The sequence below is a fragment of the Protomyctophum parallelum genome, assembly GCF_964188405.1.
Source record: "Protomyctophum parallelum genome assembly, chromosome: 5".
NCBI classification, from domain to species: Eukaryota; Metazoa; Chordata; class Actinopteri; order Myctophiformes; family Myctophidae; genus Protomyctophum; species Protomyctophum parallelum.
Window position 1 is genome coordinate 51,774,903 of NC_139702.1, and position 14,945 is coordinate 51,789,847.

General features: G+C 41.9%; 2 protein-coding genes across 2 annotated transcripts in view; both read right to left on the reverse strand.

The window, feature by feature from the left end:
* Positions 1-12,404, reverse strand: part of LOC310858421 (centromere protein I-like) — a gene marked incomplete at both ends in the record, with an annotated part of 30,260 nt that extends 17,856 nt beyond the window's left edge. The window contains 10 exons of the mRNA XM_083764528.1: positions 1,526-1,644; positions 1,809-1,873; positions 2,677-2,794; positions 3,432-3,523; positions 3,847-3,967; positions 6,012-6,158; positions 8,397-8,504; positions 10,105-10,175; positions 10,602-10,739; positions 12,350-12,404. Of these exons, the coding sequence (XP_083620654.1) occupies positions 1,526-1,644; positions 1,809-1,873; positions 2,677-2,794; positions 3,432-3,523; positions 3,847-3,967; positions 6,012-6,158; positions 8,397-8,504; positions 10,105-10,175; positions 10,602-10,739; positions 12,350-12,404 (1,034 nt within the window). The remainder of the gene's footprint in view (positions 1-1,525; positions 1,645-1,808; positions 1,874-2,676; positions 2,795-3,431; positions 3,524-3,846; positions 3,968-6,011; positions 6,159-8,396; positions 8,505-10,104; positions 10,176-10,601; positions 10,740-12,349) is intronic.
* A 598-nt stretch (positions 12,405-13,002) lies between these two features.
* Positions 13,003-14,607, reverse strand: rln3b (relaxin 3b). Its single transcript, XM_083765422.1, has 2 exons — positions 13,738-14,607; positions 13,003-13,295 (listed from the first exon to the last, which is right to left on the reverse strand). The coding sequence occupies exons 1-2, from the start codon at positions 14,120-14,122 to the stop codon at positions 13,033-13,035; spliced, it is 648 nt and encodes a 215-aa protein (XP_083621548.1). The 5' UTR covers positions 14,123-14,607; the 3' UTR covers positions 13,003-13,032.
* Between the last annotated feature and the right edge of the window lie 338 nt (positions 14,608-14,945).

Genomic DNA, 14,945 nt, shown 5'->3' on the forward strand with positions numbered 1-14,945 from the left:
CACTTTATACAGTATAGAGTATATATGTATACGTATATGCCTATATACTATATATATTTCTTACGTCATCATTTAGAGCTAGTCATACGTATACTATATACATAATCAGTAAAAATAAAATAGCAAATTGTGCCTGATCTGCTGGGACCAGAGTACGTGGTGTGTATATGTATGACTAGCTCTTAATGATGACGTAAGAAATATGGTCATTTGTGGTCGTTTGGTCCTAGCAAACTAGGCACAGATTTGCTGTTTTCTTGCATAAACATCAAATGGCGGGACAGCCGTCACGGTTTTTGGCGCAAAGTAACCACAGTATACCGCTAATCAACTTACAACTACACACTATATAGTATATATGTATACGTATATAGTATATGCCTATATACTATATATAGTATATGCCTGCTTTGCTGGGACCAAACGACCACAAATGACCATATCTCTTACGTCATCATTTAGAGCTAGTCATACGTATACTATATACATAATCAGTAAAAATAAAATAGCAAGTTGTGCCTGATCTGCTGGGACCAGAGTACGTGGTGTGTATATGTATGACTAGCTCTTCACCCAAACTTATATAGATAGAAACTTGAATCATACTTAATAATACTAGGTGTTTATATGCATAAAGTAGGTAGGTAGCAAATAGTTACATCTAAAAATTATACATTTCAAACGTTCCTTCACAGAGATACTGAGATTTGACAGTTTACAGCGGTCGAAAGGACTTGCGCGCTCTGCTTGCGCACTAGTTGGCCATTTATGGCCTACTAGTGTGCAACAAGCAAGTATGCACTCGACAGAGTGCAGTTCTAGTTGTGTTCCTATTTTCTTCATAGGTGCTGTTGAGGACTGAATGCTGAGCAGCCAGGAACAATCAACCCCAGCAATTAACTAGAAATGCAAGTGCCAACTTGTGCACAAGTACTGCAGAGCGCACAAGTACTGCTACTAACTAATGTCAATTACAACTGCTGTTCTAAATGCTTTAGACCCGTTATTGACCTTAAGTTATACCATACCAACCTTGAACCGTACCATAGTTGCGTCACCATCAACAGCCAATAAGGGGCCACCATTCTTTTTTTTTTTCTAAATTTTTATCCCACGATTTTGTAACCCAGTTTTCTTTTCACCCAGTGCCAATTATCTAATGTAATCCTGGGCGCTACACTTCCTCTGCCAACCTGGGGGGGGGGGGGGGGGGGGGCAGCGGACTGACCTCATACCTCCTTCTATGCATGAGGAGTCCAAGCTGCTTCTTTTCACCTGACAGAGGGGAATTTCCCCGCCAGGACGTAGCGCGTGGAAGGGACACGTTATTCCGACCAGTTCTTTTCCCCTCCATCAGGCGCCCCAGCTGGCCAGGGGGAGGTGGGGCCCTTATTGGCCGGTGAACACTGACATGCATACATACCCAGCCGATTGCAGTACTTGCACAAGTAATAAGGCATAGGTCTGAAACAACAGGTTCAATCATTTACAAAGGAATAGCTCCTCTGACTAAGAGATGACTCACTTCGGGTTATCATGACTGTGGAGGCTGAGGTCCAGACTGTTGCTGTCGGCGACAGCGTACACCGAGTGCCAGGTCAACCACCTCTGAAGCATGTTTTTCAGACTGTCAATCACACCGCACTAGAGACACACACACACACACATACAGTGATCACAGGTTAGACAGACACACAAGGAGTGATCACAGGTTACACACACTCAGAAGATGGAAATAGGCACAATGAGTATCTAATGAATTCAAAGATGGCAGCCAGCATCATCTTCTTGCCTTGCCCATTACTTGCCTTAAAAAACACTGTGGAGGTACAGAACAGCTGCATGATGGGCTCAAACACAAGCTGCTTCATATCTGTGGCAGAGGATAGAGGATTACACATGCATGCAATGAAATATAATTCAATATGCGCAAACCCCAGTGTGCATGTGGCAGCATATATATATATATATATATATATATATATATATAATATAATATATATAATATATATGTCAAACGAAGCCACCGGGTGGGAACCTCATGTATGTCCAAAACAGTTTGGGATTTCAAAATAGTAAAACAAAAGAGCTGATTTACAAGGTCACAACACGTCACAGCGTTGGGAGGCGGCTTACAGTTCTCCTTTTGCTACTTTTGTGTGACACTGCAGTATGACGAAGTATAGCATTAATTTAGTCCTTAGATGCTCTATGTCTGTGAGCATGCTCAATTACTGTATATGTAAACACAAAGTCATAACTTAGTAGATATGTGATAGATACGTAGATATGTGGACATATAATAATAATAATGAATTGCATTTTTATAGAGCTTTTCCAAGTGCTCAAAGCGCTTTACAATGGTTCATTCATTCATACATTTGGAAGTGAAGCGACGAACAGTCGACACCAGCATCCTCACTTCCCACATTCACACCAATGGTGGCAAGCTCACACCGACCAACTCATTGGAGGCAAGTGGGGTTCAGTGTCTTGCCCAAGGACACTTCGGCATGTGGACAGGAGGAGCCGGGATTCGAACCGCCGCCCCAGGAATCATTGGACGACATGCTCTACCTCCTGAGCCACAGCCGCCCCAAACACTATAGAGCATACATGTGCGTGACACAGAGGTAAGACAACAGGTAAGAGTGGTGGAGTAGGGCAGCAACTCACGGGACATGGGAACCACAGGGTAGAAGCTCAGCAGACGCAGGATCTGTGGGCGGAGGTGGGAACCATCCCAAACGCTGAGAAAACGGTTGAGAAAGATCTCTGTGCTGGAGAGACCCTCCTGGGTGAGTAAAAAGACAGGGGATGAAAAGAGACATGGGTGTGAAAGTTTCAATTTGTCTCCTGACACATAGTGTCAACATTGCCATGACTGCTGACGGAGACGGGACACGTTCATTGACATAATACCCGGTATTATGTTTTAATTTCGCTGTACTTTTGGGGTACCCAGCCCCCCCAAAAAGAGAGGCAAGCAGACAGACTAGTCGCCGAATGAATGCAGCCACTAGTAGCCAGTAGTGCACTAATGCAGTTTTACAGCAAAACATTTCACAATGTGCTCTATAAAATCACAGTAGAGAGATGAACAATAAAGAAAGAGTAATAATAGTAATAATAGCGCACTAATGCAGTAGCCAGTTTTACAGCAAAATATTGGGGGTATTTTGTTTTAATTTTGGTGAATGATTTGTGGGTCGAATAAATATTCCTTTATTTCCGTTTCCTACAATTTATGTAATTATTTTAAACGGAAGGGAAACAAATCAAAATGTTTTAGAAAGAAAATCTATTTAAAAAAAAAAAAAGAACAACATTACAACATATCGCATCACAACAAGTTGTGAGCCATTTTGTGTCCCTGGGAGACTCCCTTTGGGGTCTCAAGCTTAACTAAACGTTTGGGAACCACTGCTCACCTGGAGGAAGCTCTGCGCGCTCAGCAACCGCTCTAAAAAATGCACAGCATCTTCTGAACTGGAGGGATCTTCATTGCTACAGCATAAAACCTCTAAAAATATAGGGAAATAAAGGTTTTTAAAGGTTAAATTGTGGAGGGAAATTATATTTATATATAAAAGAAAAACTATACAATTAAATGAAAGAAAACAGCAGTCAGTCATTGATTCTGTAAACTGCTCGACAGTGTGAGCCCCCCCGCCCCCTAAAGTGAACCCCTTCCATCAGAGTTTCTTATATATGCCAAGCACAGGTAATGTTGTCTGGGGTTCATCTCAGGGTGAGATTGCATTGGTGTTTCACTTTCTGACAGAGAATGTTATGTTACGTTTTGCAAGTCTGTCCCCAGTACTCCCTCTCTGAGCTACTACTTACTTTCAGTAAGGGCATTCCCTACCCAGGCGTTGAGGCGTAAGTAGGCTGAATCATCCTGTACGCAATCCAGGTAATGCAGCGCCAGATGGGAGCCCAGTAGAGAGCCGATCTGAGCTGGCAGCTGACGGAAGGAAGAAACGCGCATGTAGTATAAACAAACACCATGAATGCTGTTAAAAAGCTAGCCAGTACAGTCGACGCAGAGCATCCACAAAGATCACATTTTTAAAAAACTCTCGCTCTGGAGCTCACATAGATAAACACACATACGGAACATGCACAGGCCAGAGCACAAAGCTTTTCCATGTTTTACTGTTTTTTTCCCACCTTGATGTATATTTGTATCTATACCGGTACTATCTTTGACGATTTTGTGCACTTTTATTTGTGTTTATGTTATGTAAAGCACTTTGGTCAACTCTGTTGTTTTTAAATGTGCTCCATAAATAAAGTTGGATTGTATAGGATTGGATAACAGGATGTTGGCCCGTTTTGGTCCCTCCTCTTCCAGTTGCACAGTCTTTCTGTTTACATTCCTAACTCGACACATTGTAATAGGAGCTGTCGACAGATTCTGCTGCGGAGCTCTAGTCTGAATCTGTCATGAGAGAATACATTTGCTTATGTATGACAAGCTGTCTCGCATTGGGGACATTGTACATTGTATAGTATTTTTTGTGTATGTCAGACACACAGTCCTCTCAATAATAGTGTGCAGCAGAAGCATCATTCATCTAAAATGGGAGCAACATGTGCTTTTATTGACAGGAACAAGGGTGCAGGATGACAGAACAATGATTGGAGGAATCATTGTTCCGTCATCCTGCACCCTTGTTCCTGTCATGTCGTGGCTGCACAATTCCAGGTGGATGATCAACCGCGCACAGCCCACCCATTAGTCTCCTATCCCATTAGACAAACCTTTCTCATCAGCCATGGAAACGGCCAAATGGTGGCGAGTTAATAATAACACAGCACAAGGCACAAACGTCATACCGCTTGAGAAGATTCATTTATCGGGTTGATGCATCTGCTGAGTAAACACACATTTATGTGGAGACCTTTTATCATGTGGTTCACTTCATAATATTATCAGCGGGTTAATGGCCATTTGTATATTCTCTACTTACGGCAGATCATAAACAAAGTCTGTAAACTGAGCAATGGCACATTTACAGAACAAACTAGAAGAAGTGCCCCTCTGGGCACAGGTCTCCACCAGGGCAGGTCAGGTTGTGGCCTCCTGGTGGCGCTATAATAAGCCAATGTGAGAAAGGGTGCCATTTCTTCTTAAGCCTTGGATGGCAATTGGATGATTGTTGCAAATTCCACCTGTTGGTGGCGCTATAACAGGCCAATGTGAAAAGGGTGGGATATATGTATTATATATATATTTTTGTTCAAAACGGGCCAATCCTGCAAACTTTGAAAGCCAATGTTCAGGATGGAATATAAAATATTGGACAGATCTGTCTTGAACACATGACTATAGAGATACTGTGTAACAATTTGTGGGATTTTTGAATATGGACGAGTAATATCAAAAAACATGTTTTACAAAAGTTGGCCTCCTGGCACTATAACGGGTCGTTCTGGAAAATTTGGGGGGTTCATCGTTGGCATCCAGGAAGTGTGTGTGCAAAGTTTGGCATCGACCGGGTTAACTGTGCCGGAGATTAGCTGTAAACAGACGGACAGACACCCACACGGACAGACACACACACGGACGTAGTGCAAAACATACTCTCTCCCCACGCCTTCGGCCTGGTAGAGACAACAAGCTAAGCATAATGGGGCAGGTTTAGTGTTGACTCTAATAAACAAATAAGCCTCCCAGGCCACCTAGTAGTTTGTGTGGCAGAAGATTGTTGATGGGTCTGCTATTTACTAGTATTTAGCATTGACTGCAAGTAGCACAGTGCCCCCATGTGGCCATGGTGAGCCACCACAACTACAATTGACAGGGGTCATGCCTTCTAATGGACTGGGAGGGCTCAGGGCTGTCATATTAATGGTGGATTAATTAATTAAGGTGGATAGAGAGGAAAGGTATCGCACGCAAAAGGCAAGAGAGAATGAGATGCAGCAACTGAGAAAGTATCATAGGCAATAAGCATGGAGAAAATGAGTGAGGAACTGAGAAACAGAAAAGAGAGAGAACTTACTTCAATGTTGCCCAAATTATTCAGTAGTTCAGAGAAGGACTGTATCTGTATCATAGGGACAAACTTCTTCCTGTAGACGGGATCGTTCTGTGTCTCCATCTGAGCTGCGGCACATAGCACAGGCAACTCCAGGTGTGCTCGATGTTTCTGATAGAAAAACAGCACCGTTAAAGGCTAGGAACTCTGTACAGTTTTGAATACCCACCCTCGGTTCTTCCAGTCAAAACAGAAAAACAATCTGGCCTCCATACCCAGAGAGAGACAGAGGCGACTGTACAGGCATTGCTCTTCTGGACAGCGGCCAGTGACGTTTTCCAAGCAGAATTGTAGTTCCTAAAAGGAGCCTGACGGACCAAGCAGGATTAGATTCAAAGATGGTCCAAAGATAATGATTGAAATGGAAAAATAACATTGTAATGCAGTCAATGTACAAACCTTTTTTAACGAAATGGGGCATGGCACTAGCTCAGGGCAAAGCATTTTGTAGCACGCTAGAAGGTGTAAGAGGACTGGCTGCTGACCCTGAGGAAAAAGTGTAGAATATACAAGTAAGACGCGCAAACGCGTGAAGCGAACGCAGCTCGTGTGTGTGTGGTTGTGTGTGTGTGTGCTACAGCTGCGCCGTGTGTGTGTGTGTGTGTGTGTGTGTGTGTGTGTGTGTGTGTGTGTGTGTGCGTGCGTGCGTGCCACAGCTGCGCCCTCTGGTGGCGGGCCGGTGGTGTAACAGCGTGACACCACACAGCGTGACACACACACACACAGACACTCAGCCCCTGCTGTCATAGTAAGTGGCTCACTGCGTTCGCAACTAGAATATGTAAAAGCTGCTACACATTCCTGCATGTAACTGCCAGTGTGATTGATGTCTGTAATAATTACATAATTGCATGGCAGGATAAAACTACTTACTAACATACATTATATCAAACCAGTATGGCAATATAACATTTTACTGTACTTTGAATTACCACCGAATTAATGCCAGCACTGATTAAAAGGAGTAATGGGCTACGTTTGATAGATATGGCTGCAAGCAGAACACACTGCATGCAGCGCATATACTGCATTTACTTGGATGCTGAAGATAAGAGCTGAAAATTACATCCGATTATGAAAAGTCAATATGATGACAAGATGCTTACCACTTTATTCTGTAGCTCCAATAACTTCCTTACTCTGAAGAGCCGCACTATGTTCAGGACAAAAATAAAGAAAATAAAACGTGAATTACGGTATCTTAGTTTACAAAATTGCTGTGGGGAGATGAGATAAACAAAACAGGGCAGACTTACCACATTCTTTTCTCGTCAAAAGGCAGAGCAGGTGACAGACATAAGGCCACTGTGAAAAAAACAGCACACCTTTATATTAATTAGTCCACCTTTTAGTATCTGAAAAGGTTGCTTTGTTTTCATCTGATCGAGTTTGAGTCGTGGAGACCAATAGTCATGACTCATGAAATTACAATTGACACAGGACTGAATTGGTCTATCTGGTTGCTACAAGTGATAAACACTAACTACCCATATTATTTGGAGGTTTGATATACTTTTGTCGTCTATACATTATACAGTATATAAACTAACAAGAAAAGTGCACTCCGAGAAGTGCATACTCCCGCCAGGCCAGGTTGCCTACTACAGGACCTGCAACATTTGGAAGGCAGTCATAGTCAATGCTTGCTGTCGGCCATTCCGGATTCCTGGTTGGTTAATAAGTTGAACAACATGCATCAATGGCCTAGCATTCCAGTCAGTGCCATTGACAGTGTCTGTATGCCTATGCCTTGCATATGGCGCACACACACACACACACACACACACACACACACACACACACACACAGTACATGTAAAGCTGGATAGGTTCCCCAATCTGATCAATCTGATTTTCAAACCATGCAAAACTAAATTGTATTATTAAACATTAACTATACACTAGGGATGCACGATAGATTTTTTGAAACCGATATCGATAACTTCCTGCTTCTCAAAAAGCAGTTACACTAAAGCAGTTTTTAAACGAATAAAAAAAACTGTTGATTTAGCCATTTTTGTATTAGGAAGAAGAGCTGGACTGGATCTTCAAACAGTAAAACCAACACAAAGTTGAGATTTGCCGTACAGAATTGACATTGACATGAATTTTCATTTGTTTATATGCTACAGGTGACTTTGAGAGCCGTTTTACTGGGCAACATAAGTCAATGAGACCATTTTGTCCTATATCAATTCTTAGTCAACGGAGCAAGATCTTGCCAAGATTTGTTGTTACAGTAGTTACAGTACATCATGGCATGGTAACTACACAACCAAAACTTTTACAAAAGTGTCTGTGCTTTAATACATTTTAGTCATTTCATACTCCAGAATCTTAATTCACATACCAGATCTGAATCCGTCACCAAGCTGAACAGGAAGCCGTACATAGATCGAAGATGATCCGTAGAATCAATCATGTCATACATGGTCAGCACCCATTTCAAGAAAATAACCTGGAAACCACAAGCATAAACAGTTTACGACAGATACACACAGATACGGCTTGTGTGTAAAGAAATATATAGAGGTTTCCAGTTTCCACCCACCTTTTATGCAAATTCTATATAATAAAGGATGATGGATTTTCTAATAACCTATGCATTGAAGGGGAACTACGAAACATTGACACAAACATGTGGCAGGATGAAACTCAAAGATCTCTGGTTTTTGTCCAAGTAATTAAGGGGCCAAGCCTGAAGGGCCTATGGTTCTTTCAGTCAATTGATTGAAATATTTATTAACAGTTTGTAGAATTTACAGTCCATTTTAAGCACAAACTCAATACAAAGACTGTTAACTGTGAGTGGACGACCCAATTAAGCATTACACTTCAATGCTTGTATTTGACCGTTTTATTTCTTCTTCTGCCCAAAAAATGCAGTTCTGGCATAACCGTGGCCCGTGCAGTCGGTATTCTTGGAAACTTACAGTATATGGTAGAGGCCAGGGCTATGTCAAACTTACAGTATATGGTAGAGGCCAGGGCTATGTCAAACAGTGAGGACGCCAAGCCCACAGGCCACAACCAAAGGCAAGCACGCTAGCAGATGTTTGATCAAAATAAACTTATTGTACTGTAAAAATGTCTCTTTTCCCTTCATCTGTATCCATTTTAGTATAATAGTATTAGTTTACTATAATTAGATTAATACACGATAATCAACACAAACACTTTATTATTATTTATAACACACCCAAATCAAATCATATTACGGCAAATTGAATCATGCGTGTTCACTCAATTATTCAATCAAAGCAAACCGCATAAAAAATATTAGTTTGCCTGTTCTACAAACATAACATAGCACAGTGTACTAAAAAGATGGCTGTGTTGAAACCATTGTTAAGTTTTCACTGTCAGTGGATCAACACCAGCCGATAACATGGCCTAAATCATCACTGTGTTTTGTCATGTCTAGAGTCGCAACACAACCATCTATTATGATATTTTACAGCACCAAACATTGACAAGCTTTATGTTGATGCTGATCCTCCTTTTCCAGCAGCATGTGTTGAGACTCTGGACATGACAAAACACAGTAATGATTTAGGGCAGGCCATGTTATCTGCTATGGTGTCGATCCACTGTCAGTGAAAACGTAATGTTTCAACACATTTAGAGTATTTTAGAGTACATTGTGCTTCATTATGACGGCACATTATGACCTACATTTTTGAGGGGCGCTGACGGCACATTATGACGTACATTTTTGCGGGCTGCTAGCCCCTCCTATGCTTAGCTTTGTGTGTGCGTGTGTAGGCTTAAAAAGTGAAGATAAAAAGTGAGGACGCAAAAAGAGATTGGCCGGAATGTGATGATGTAGATGTATGATGATAAGAGTGCCCCTCACTTCACAGTTCACACGAGTGTGAATTTTTATTGTGGCATCCATTGATGGACAATTGTTTTCATTATGACCACGGGTATGGTCTAAAAGTGTGAACATTTTATTGCACTTAACATTAAGAGAATCAGAAAACAATTGCCAATTTTTTTACCCGTGTAGAAATTGGTATTTTCCCAATAAATATCCAAACCACGGCACGACAAACAGCATCCTGTGGCACCACAGTGGCAGGGATGAGACAATTCAGCACACGTACCAATAAACTTGAACGGGAACCTACACAGGGCACACCACAGAGAAATACACAAGCAGAGAGAACGATAAAGATACCTCCTGAGAACACATATTACTAATATGTACACAACATTCAAGAAATTTGTGTATACAGTACTACTTGGGAATTGGGATAGGATGATAGTAATTATAGTTTATCATGATTAATAACGCTCACAATAATCATATTGTGGATATTTAAATTGTGGTTAACAAAAGAGGCATTTTTTTAACCCTTCAATTTTGTTAAGTCATTTATTTTAGTCCCATCCCTAGTATACAGACAATTTGACCTCCCACTTTGCTGTAGCTCCGGTGCCAAATTAATACAGAATCAGAATACAGAATGAAGCTGTGTAAAATATGGCACCAGCTGTGAGAAAACCCCATTTAAAAACAACAACTATTCAACACAGAAGAGCAGCATACCGATGCGGGAGCTCATGGTCAACTCCAGCATGACTGAGATTGCCTCTGGGGGGAGTCCTTTATTGTAGGCCACACTCTCCACCAGGGCCAGGTTATTTTCCAGCACATGATTTCCGTAGATTACAGTACCTGCTTCAACTATGGGGGAGCAAAGGGAAACACATTACGTCACATAGGTCATTTGACATTTGGTTGAGGTGTGAGTTAACAACAAACATGTTGGGCAACAAAATGAGTTTCAGAAATTGGAACGTTACTTGCACCAAACTTCTTTGACAATGCTGGGCACCCTCTAGCCCTACAAGCAGAACCCAATGCTACTGAAGTTTCTGACATTTTTGACGACCCAGATAGCATGGGGTCCTGTTCCATCTCTACCCTGCCACCTGGTACGCGGACATAAATAAAACATAAACACCGTGAATATGGCCCGTCTGCGCTCTTTTAGGACTTGTTTTCGTGTGAGGGCTTCTGAATGTGTGAAGTATAAGTACCTATACATACCGCTGCGAATATCTCCTGTGGCGCGGAAGCCGTTAAGTATTTTTAATCTTTGTTTGACCGATTTGGTCGCTTTGATTCTTCTTTTCCTTCCTTGTTTATTGACACCTCATTGTACCGCCTATCTGGCTAGCTAGTGGCGCTATAGCTATGACAGAGCAGATCAGAGGCAGGAACGTAGCCAGCACAAGCCAACCGCACATCGGGAGGCGGTACAATGAACGGTAAATAAACAAGAATCCAAGCTTCCAAATCGGTCAAACATAATTAAAAATACTTAACGGCTTCTGCGCCACAGGAGATATTCACAGCGGTATGTATAGGTAGTAGGTACTTATAGTTCACGAATTCAGAATAACTCAAACAAAAAGAGGCCGTCAAACGCCGCAGATATGATGTTACTGAGCATATTTATGCCCGCGTTCCAAAATTCCCATACGAAAATATAGATACATACAGGGACCCTACATAAAGTGACATAAAAATTTCAGAAAAGGTTTATGGAGGGTTCCGAGAGGGGCTAGGCACCCTCTATACTGGAAATTACTAGGGCTGACCTAAAAAAATCGATTAATCGATGTTCAATCGATACGCACGGGAATCGATTTTTAAATTTTGAATCGGCAAAATCGGCAAAAAAAATCGGCGAAATTTCACGCATGGGACAGGGGAAAAGCCCTTGACCTCCTGGGCTCCAGGCGCGCTAATTTGAGCCGCGGTCATCCACACTTTTCTACCCCAAGAAAGAGCCTCGTCGGAAGGGTCTGAGAGCGGCGTAGACCGCGGCGCAAATTAGCGCGCCTGGAGCTCCAGGACTGGTGTTTTTTTGGGTGTTTTCACATCGGAGTTTCAATCGGAAGAGAAGCTTTGATTATAGGCTATTTTTTTTTTGAGAGGTAATGCCTGGTCAGGCAGTTGACTTGTTACAGTTGGATGTACTATTAAGCCTAATTATTTGTGCGTCACTGCTTTCATGAAGGCTGCAACAGTTGTTGCTTCAATGCTTATCTTTTAAATAAATGAGACCAAGACTATTAGTAATAGTTATAAAGCAACCATCGTGTCCCAACTCACAATTAGAAAAGTAATTCATCGCCAGAACAAAAGGATCGTCCGCCTCTTTCTGTCTTCTTTCCCTGTCTTTGATTCGATCACTTGATCGATTGGAATGGTCCATAGCTGAAGCAATGCTTGGCTTGTGGCAGTCAGGACAGACTGAGCACATTTATAGACAGCAGGGCCATTACCCAGCTGCTGGGAACCAATGAGGAATAAGGGGCAGGTCCAGGTAGGACCCGTCATGATTGCAGCCACCTGCTTTCAATTGACCAGTCAAGTCATCAGCACGGCATTGGAGCAACTCAGACCGTTTGAAAGAATTGTATGTCTGTGTGAACTGTGAATGTGAAGCAGGGTGTTGCTGAAAAAGGGCATTCGTGCTCAGCCAATATGTCCCCAGGGCAAATATACAGTATTTATTTTTTGAGTGGTGTAAACACTCCTATAGACGGCTATGTGTGTCCCATGGGTCTGTCCCTGGCTGGCTGGGTCTGTCCGAGCATGCAAAATAGCTTTTGATTGGTTTTCACAACATATTAACTGTATATATGATGATTTGGGGTGTGACAGTACAGTACAGTACAGTACAGTACAGTACAGTACAGTACAGTACAGTACAGTACAGTACAGTACAGTACAGTACAGTACAGTACAGTACAGTACAGTACAGTGACCCCGTGGGGTGATAGGGCACTTATAGAAAGAAAATAGTTTACCTTTTCCTATAAAAAAATACTTTTCACACCCAACATAGAGACAGTAATGAAACAATTACAATATTTAAAAAATCTTTGACACAAAGAATAAATGTTTATACAGTTACAAGTTTTATTAAGCTGACATGAAAGTTAAAATGAAGTGGTAGTTTGATTCAACATAAAGAGCTGATGTCACCCCTACTGCAGCCCATTTTGCAGCAAGCATTGGACAGTCCCACCACTATGTCTCGCCCTTCCCTCTCCACTCTCCCTAGAGAGATGGGCAAGCGAGTAAAGCGACTGAATCCAGTAGCACTGGACCCCACATCCACTGGTTCTCTTTTCCAGACTTGATATTCTGAGGGTTGATGCTCACCGTTGAGTTCAGGGGCAGAGATGGTGTTCCATGGGTCAAAGGTTGCCTCCCCAATGACACCTTGTACAAAAATGAGAAAACATATTGATTTAGCATATATGCGGTCCAAAGAGATTGTACATTGTATATCAGAAAATCCTGTTTTAGATTTTGTAACCAGACAGCCTGATTCACCAGACCAGTGTTTCTTGAACTGTATAATTTCAAGGACCCCCAGTTTTATATGCATATCTACAGTATATGCTAACCCAATCTACACTGTAAATTCCTCAGTGTATAAATGGGTCCATTTGGACAAATACCCTGTTTTAATTACAGACCTGTAACTGTCCATTTGGTTCCCAACTATCAATCATTTATCCAGGGACCCCCTGGAACCCCCTCACGGACCCCTGAGGGTCACTGACTGAATCCCACCAGTGCAGTAGACACTAGACCCTAAACACAAAGGCAAACTCATGCACAAGCGTAGACACATAGGCTATGTCAATTAAATTCTCACCTGAGTCGTCTACATTTCTTCGCCATCGAGAGCCTCCGCAGGTGAAGATGACAGCTCGTATAAACTCTCTTCCACACAGTTTCATTCCGTAAGGCAGGTGGTCTTCATTTGATCGTGTCCCGTCTACAAGTGTTGCCAACAACAGGCCAAACGTTAACAATACAGCCTTCCACATGAGAAAAGGATGAGTAGAAAGCTTGAATGTGATAGTTCTGGGTGTATGAGTCTCTGTGACTTCTCTTGCAAGTGCTGTGAGTTTCTCCCCCCTTATATCATACCCCTTAATATCCCAAAGACTGACATCCTCCATCCTCCTATTAATATTAGATAAAGATAAGATAAACCTTGATCCCTGGAGGGAAATTAATTGCCAGTGATAAGGCATGAGACCTTTACGGACAACAATGCCCTGAGAAAGTGAAGTTTTATGATAAAATGTGTATGTGGTTGGAACTTGGAGATGTCAGCTAATCTAATCACATGCGACCTTTGGCTGACATTTTCTGCATGTTGTCTTCACATCAGTTTGGTCACCACCGTGGCACCGTCTGTCTTGCTATCTTCTCTGGCTGGCAATGGATGGATCAAACAAGGAAATGACGACATATCCCCTGGACCCCTTGATTAACTGTCTGGGATGATTCACACATTCACAAAAATATCTCATTCTTCACACACAAAATTTCCTTTCAGAGGCTAAACAATTGCTCACTGCTCCAGTGTCTGTACCTGCACCGGGGATAAAATGGACGCCATCTTGAAAACGAGGCCTTTCTGGTTGTTCGTTTTTCCTAAGATTTTAGTATGTTATTTAGCACACCCAATAGTAACAGAATTGTAAAATCTCATCAATTATTTTGGTTTTCAACCATACCCTCAACCATACCCAGAAGTGTCTAATATTTGAGTCTGTGTAAATAGAACACTAGGGGGCGCTCCCAATACGTTTGCACAGATTTTTGAAATCATTATACCCATAGCTAACAGCTAACACCACGCCAAAATTCAAAAACTACTAAACTAGTCACCAAATGTGCTATACAGTAGTGGTAGAAAGAAACATCAGATGAAGAATGAGCAACAGTTGGCCTTAAGAAAGACCATGGAATTGCGTTGCTAGGGAACAGCTTAATTAGATCCAAGTTAATTTCCGGTCACCAGTCACCTACTGACTGATAAAGATATTCACAATCACAATGTCTGCAATA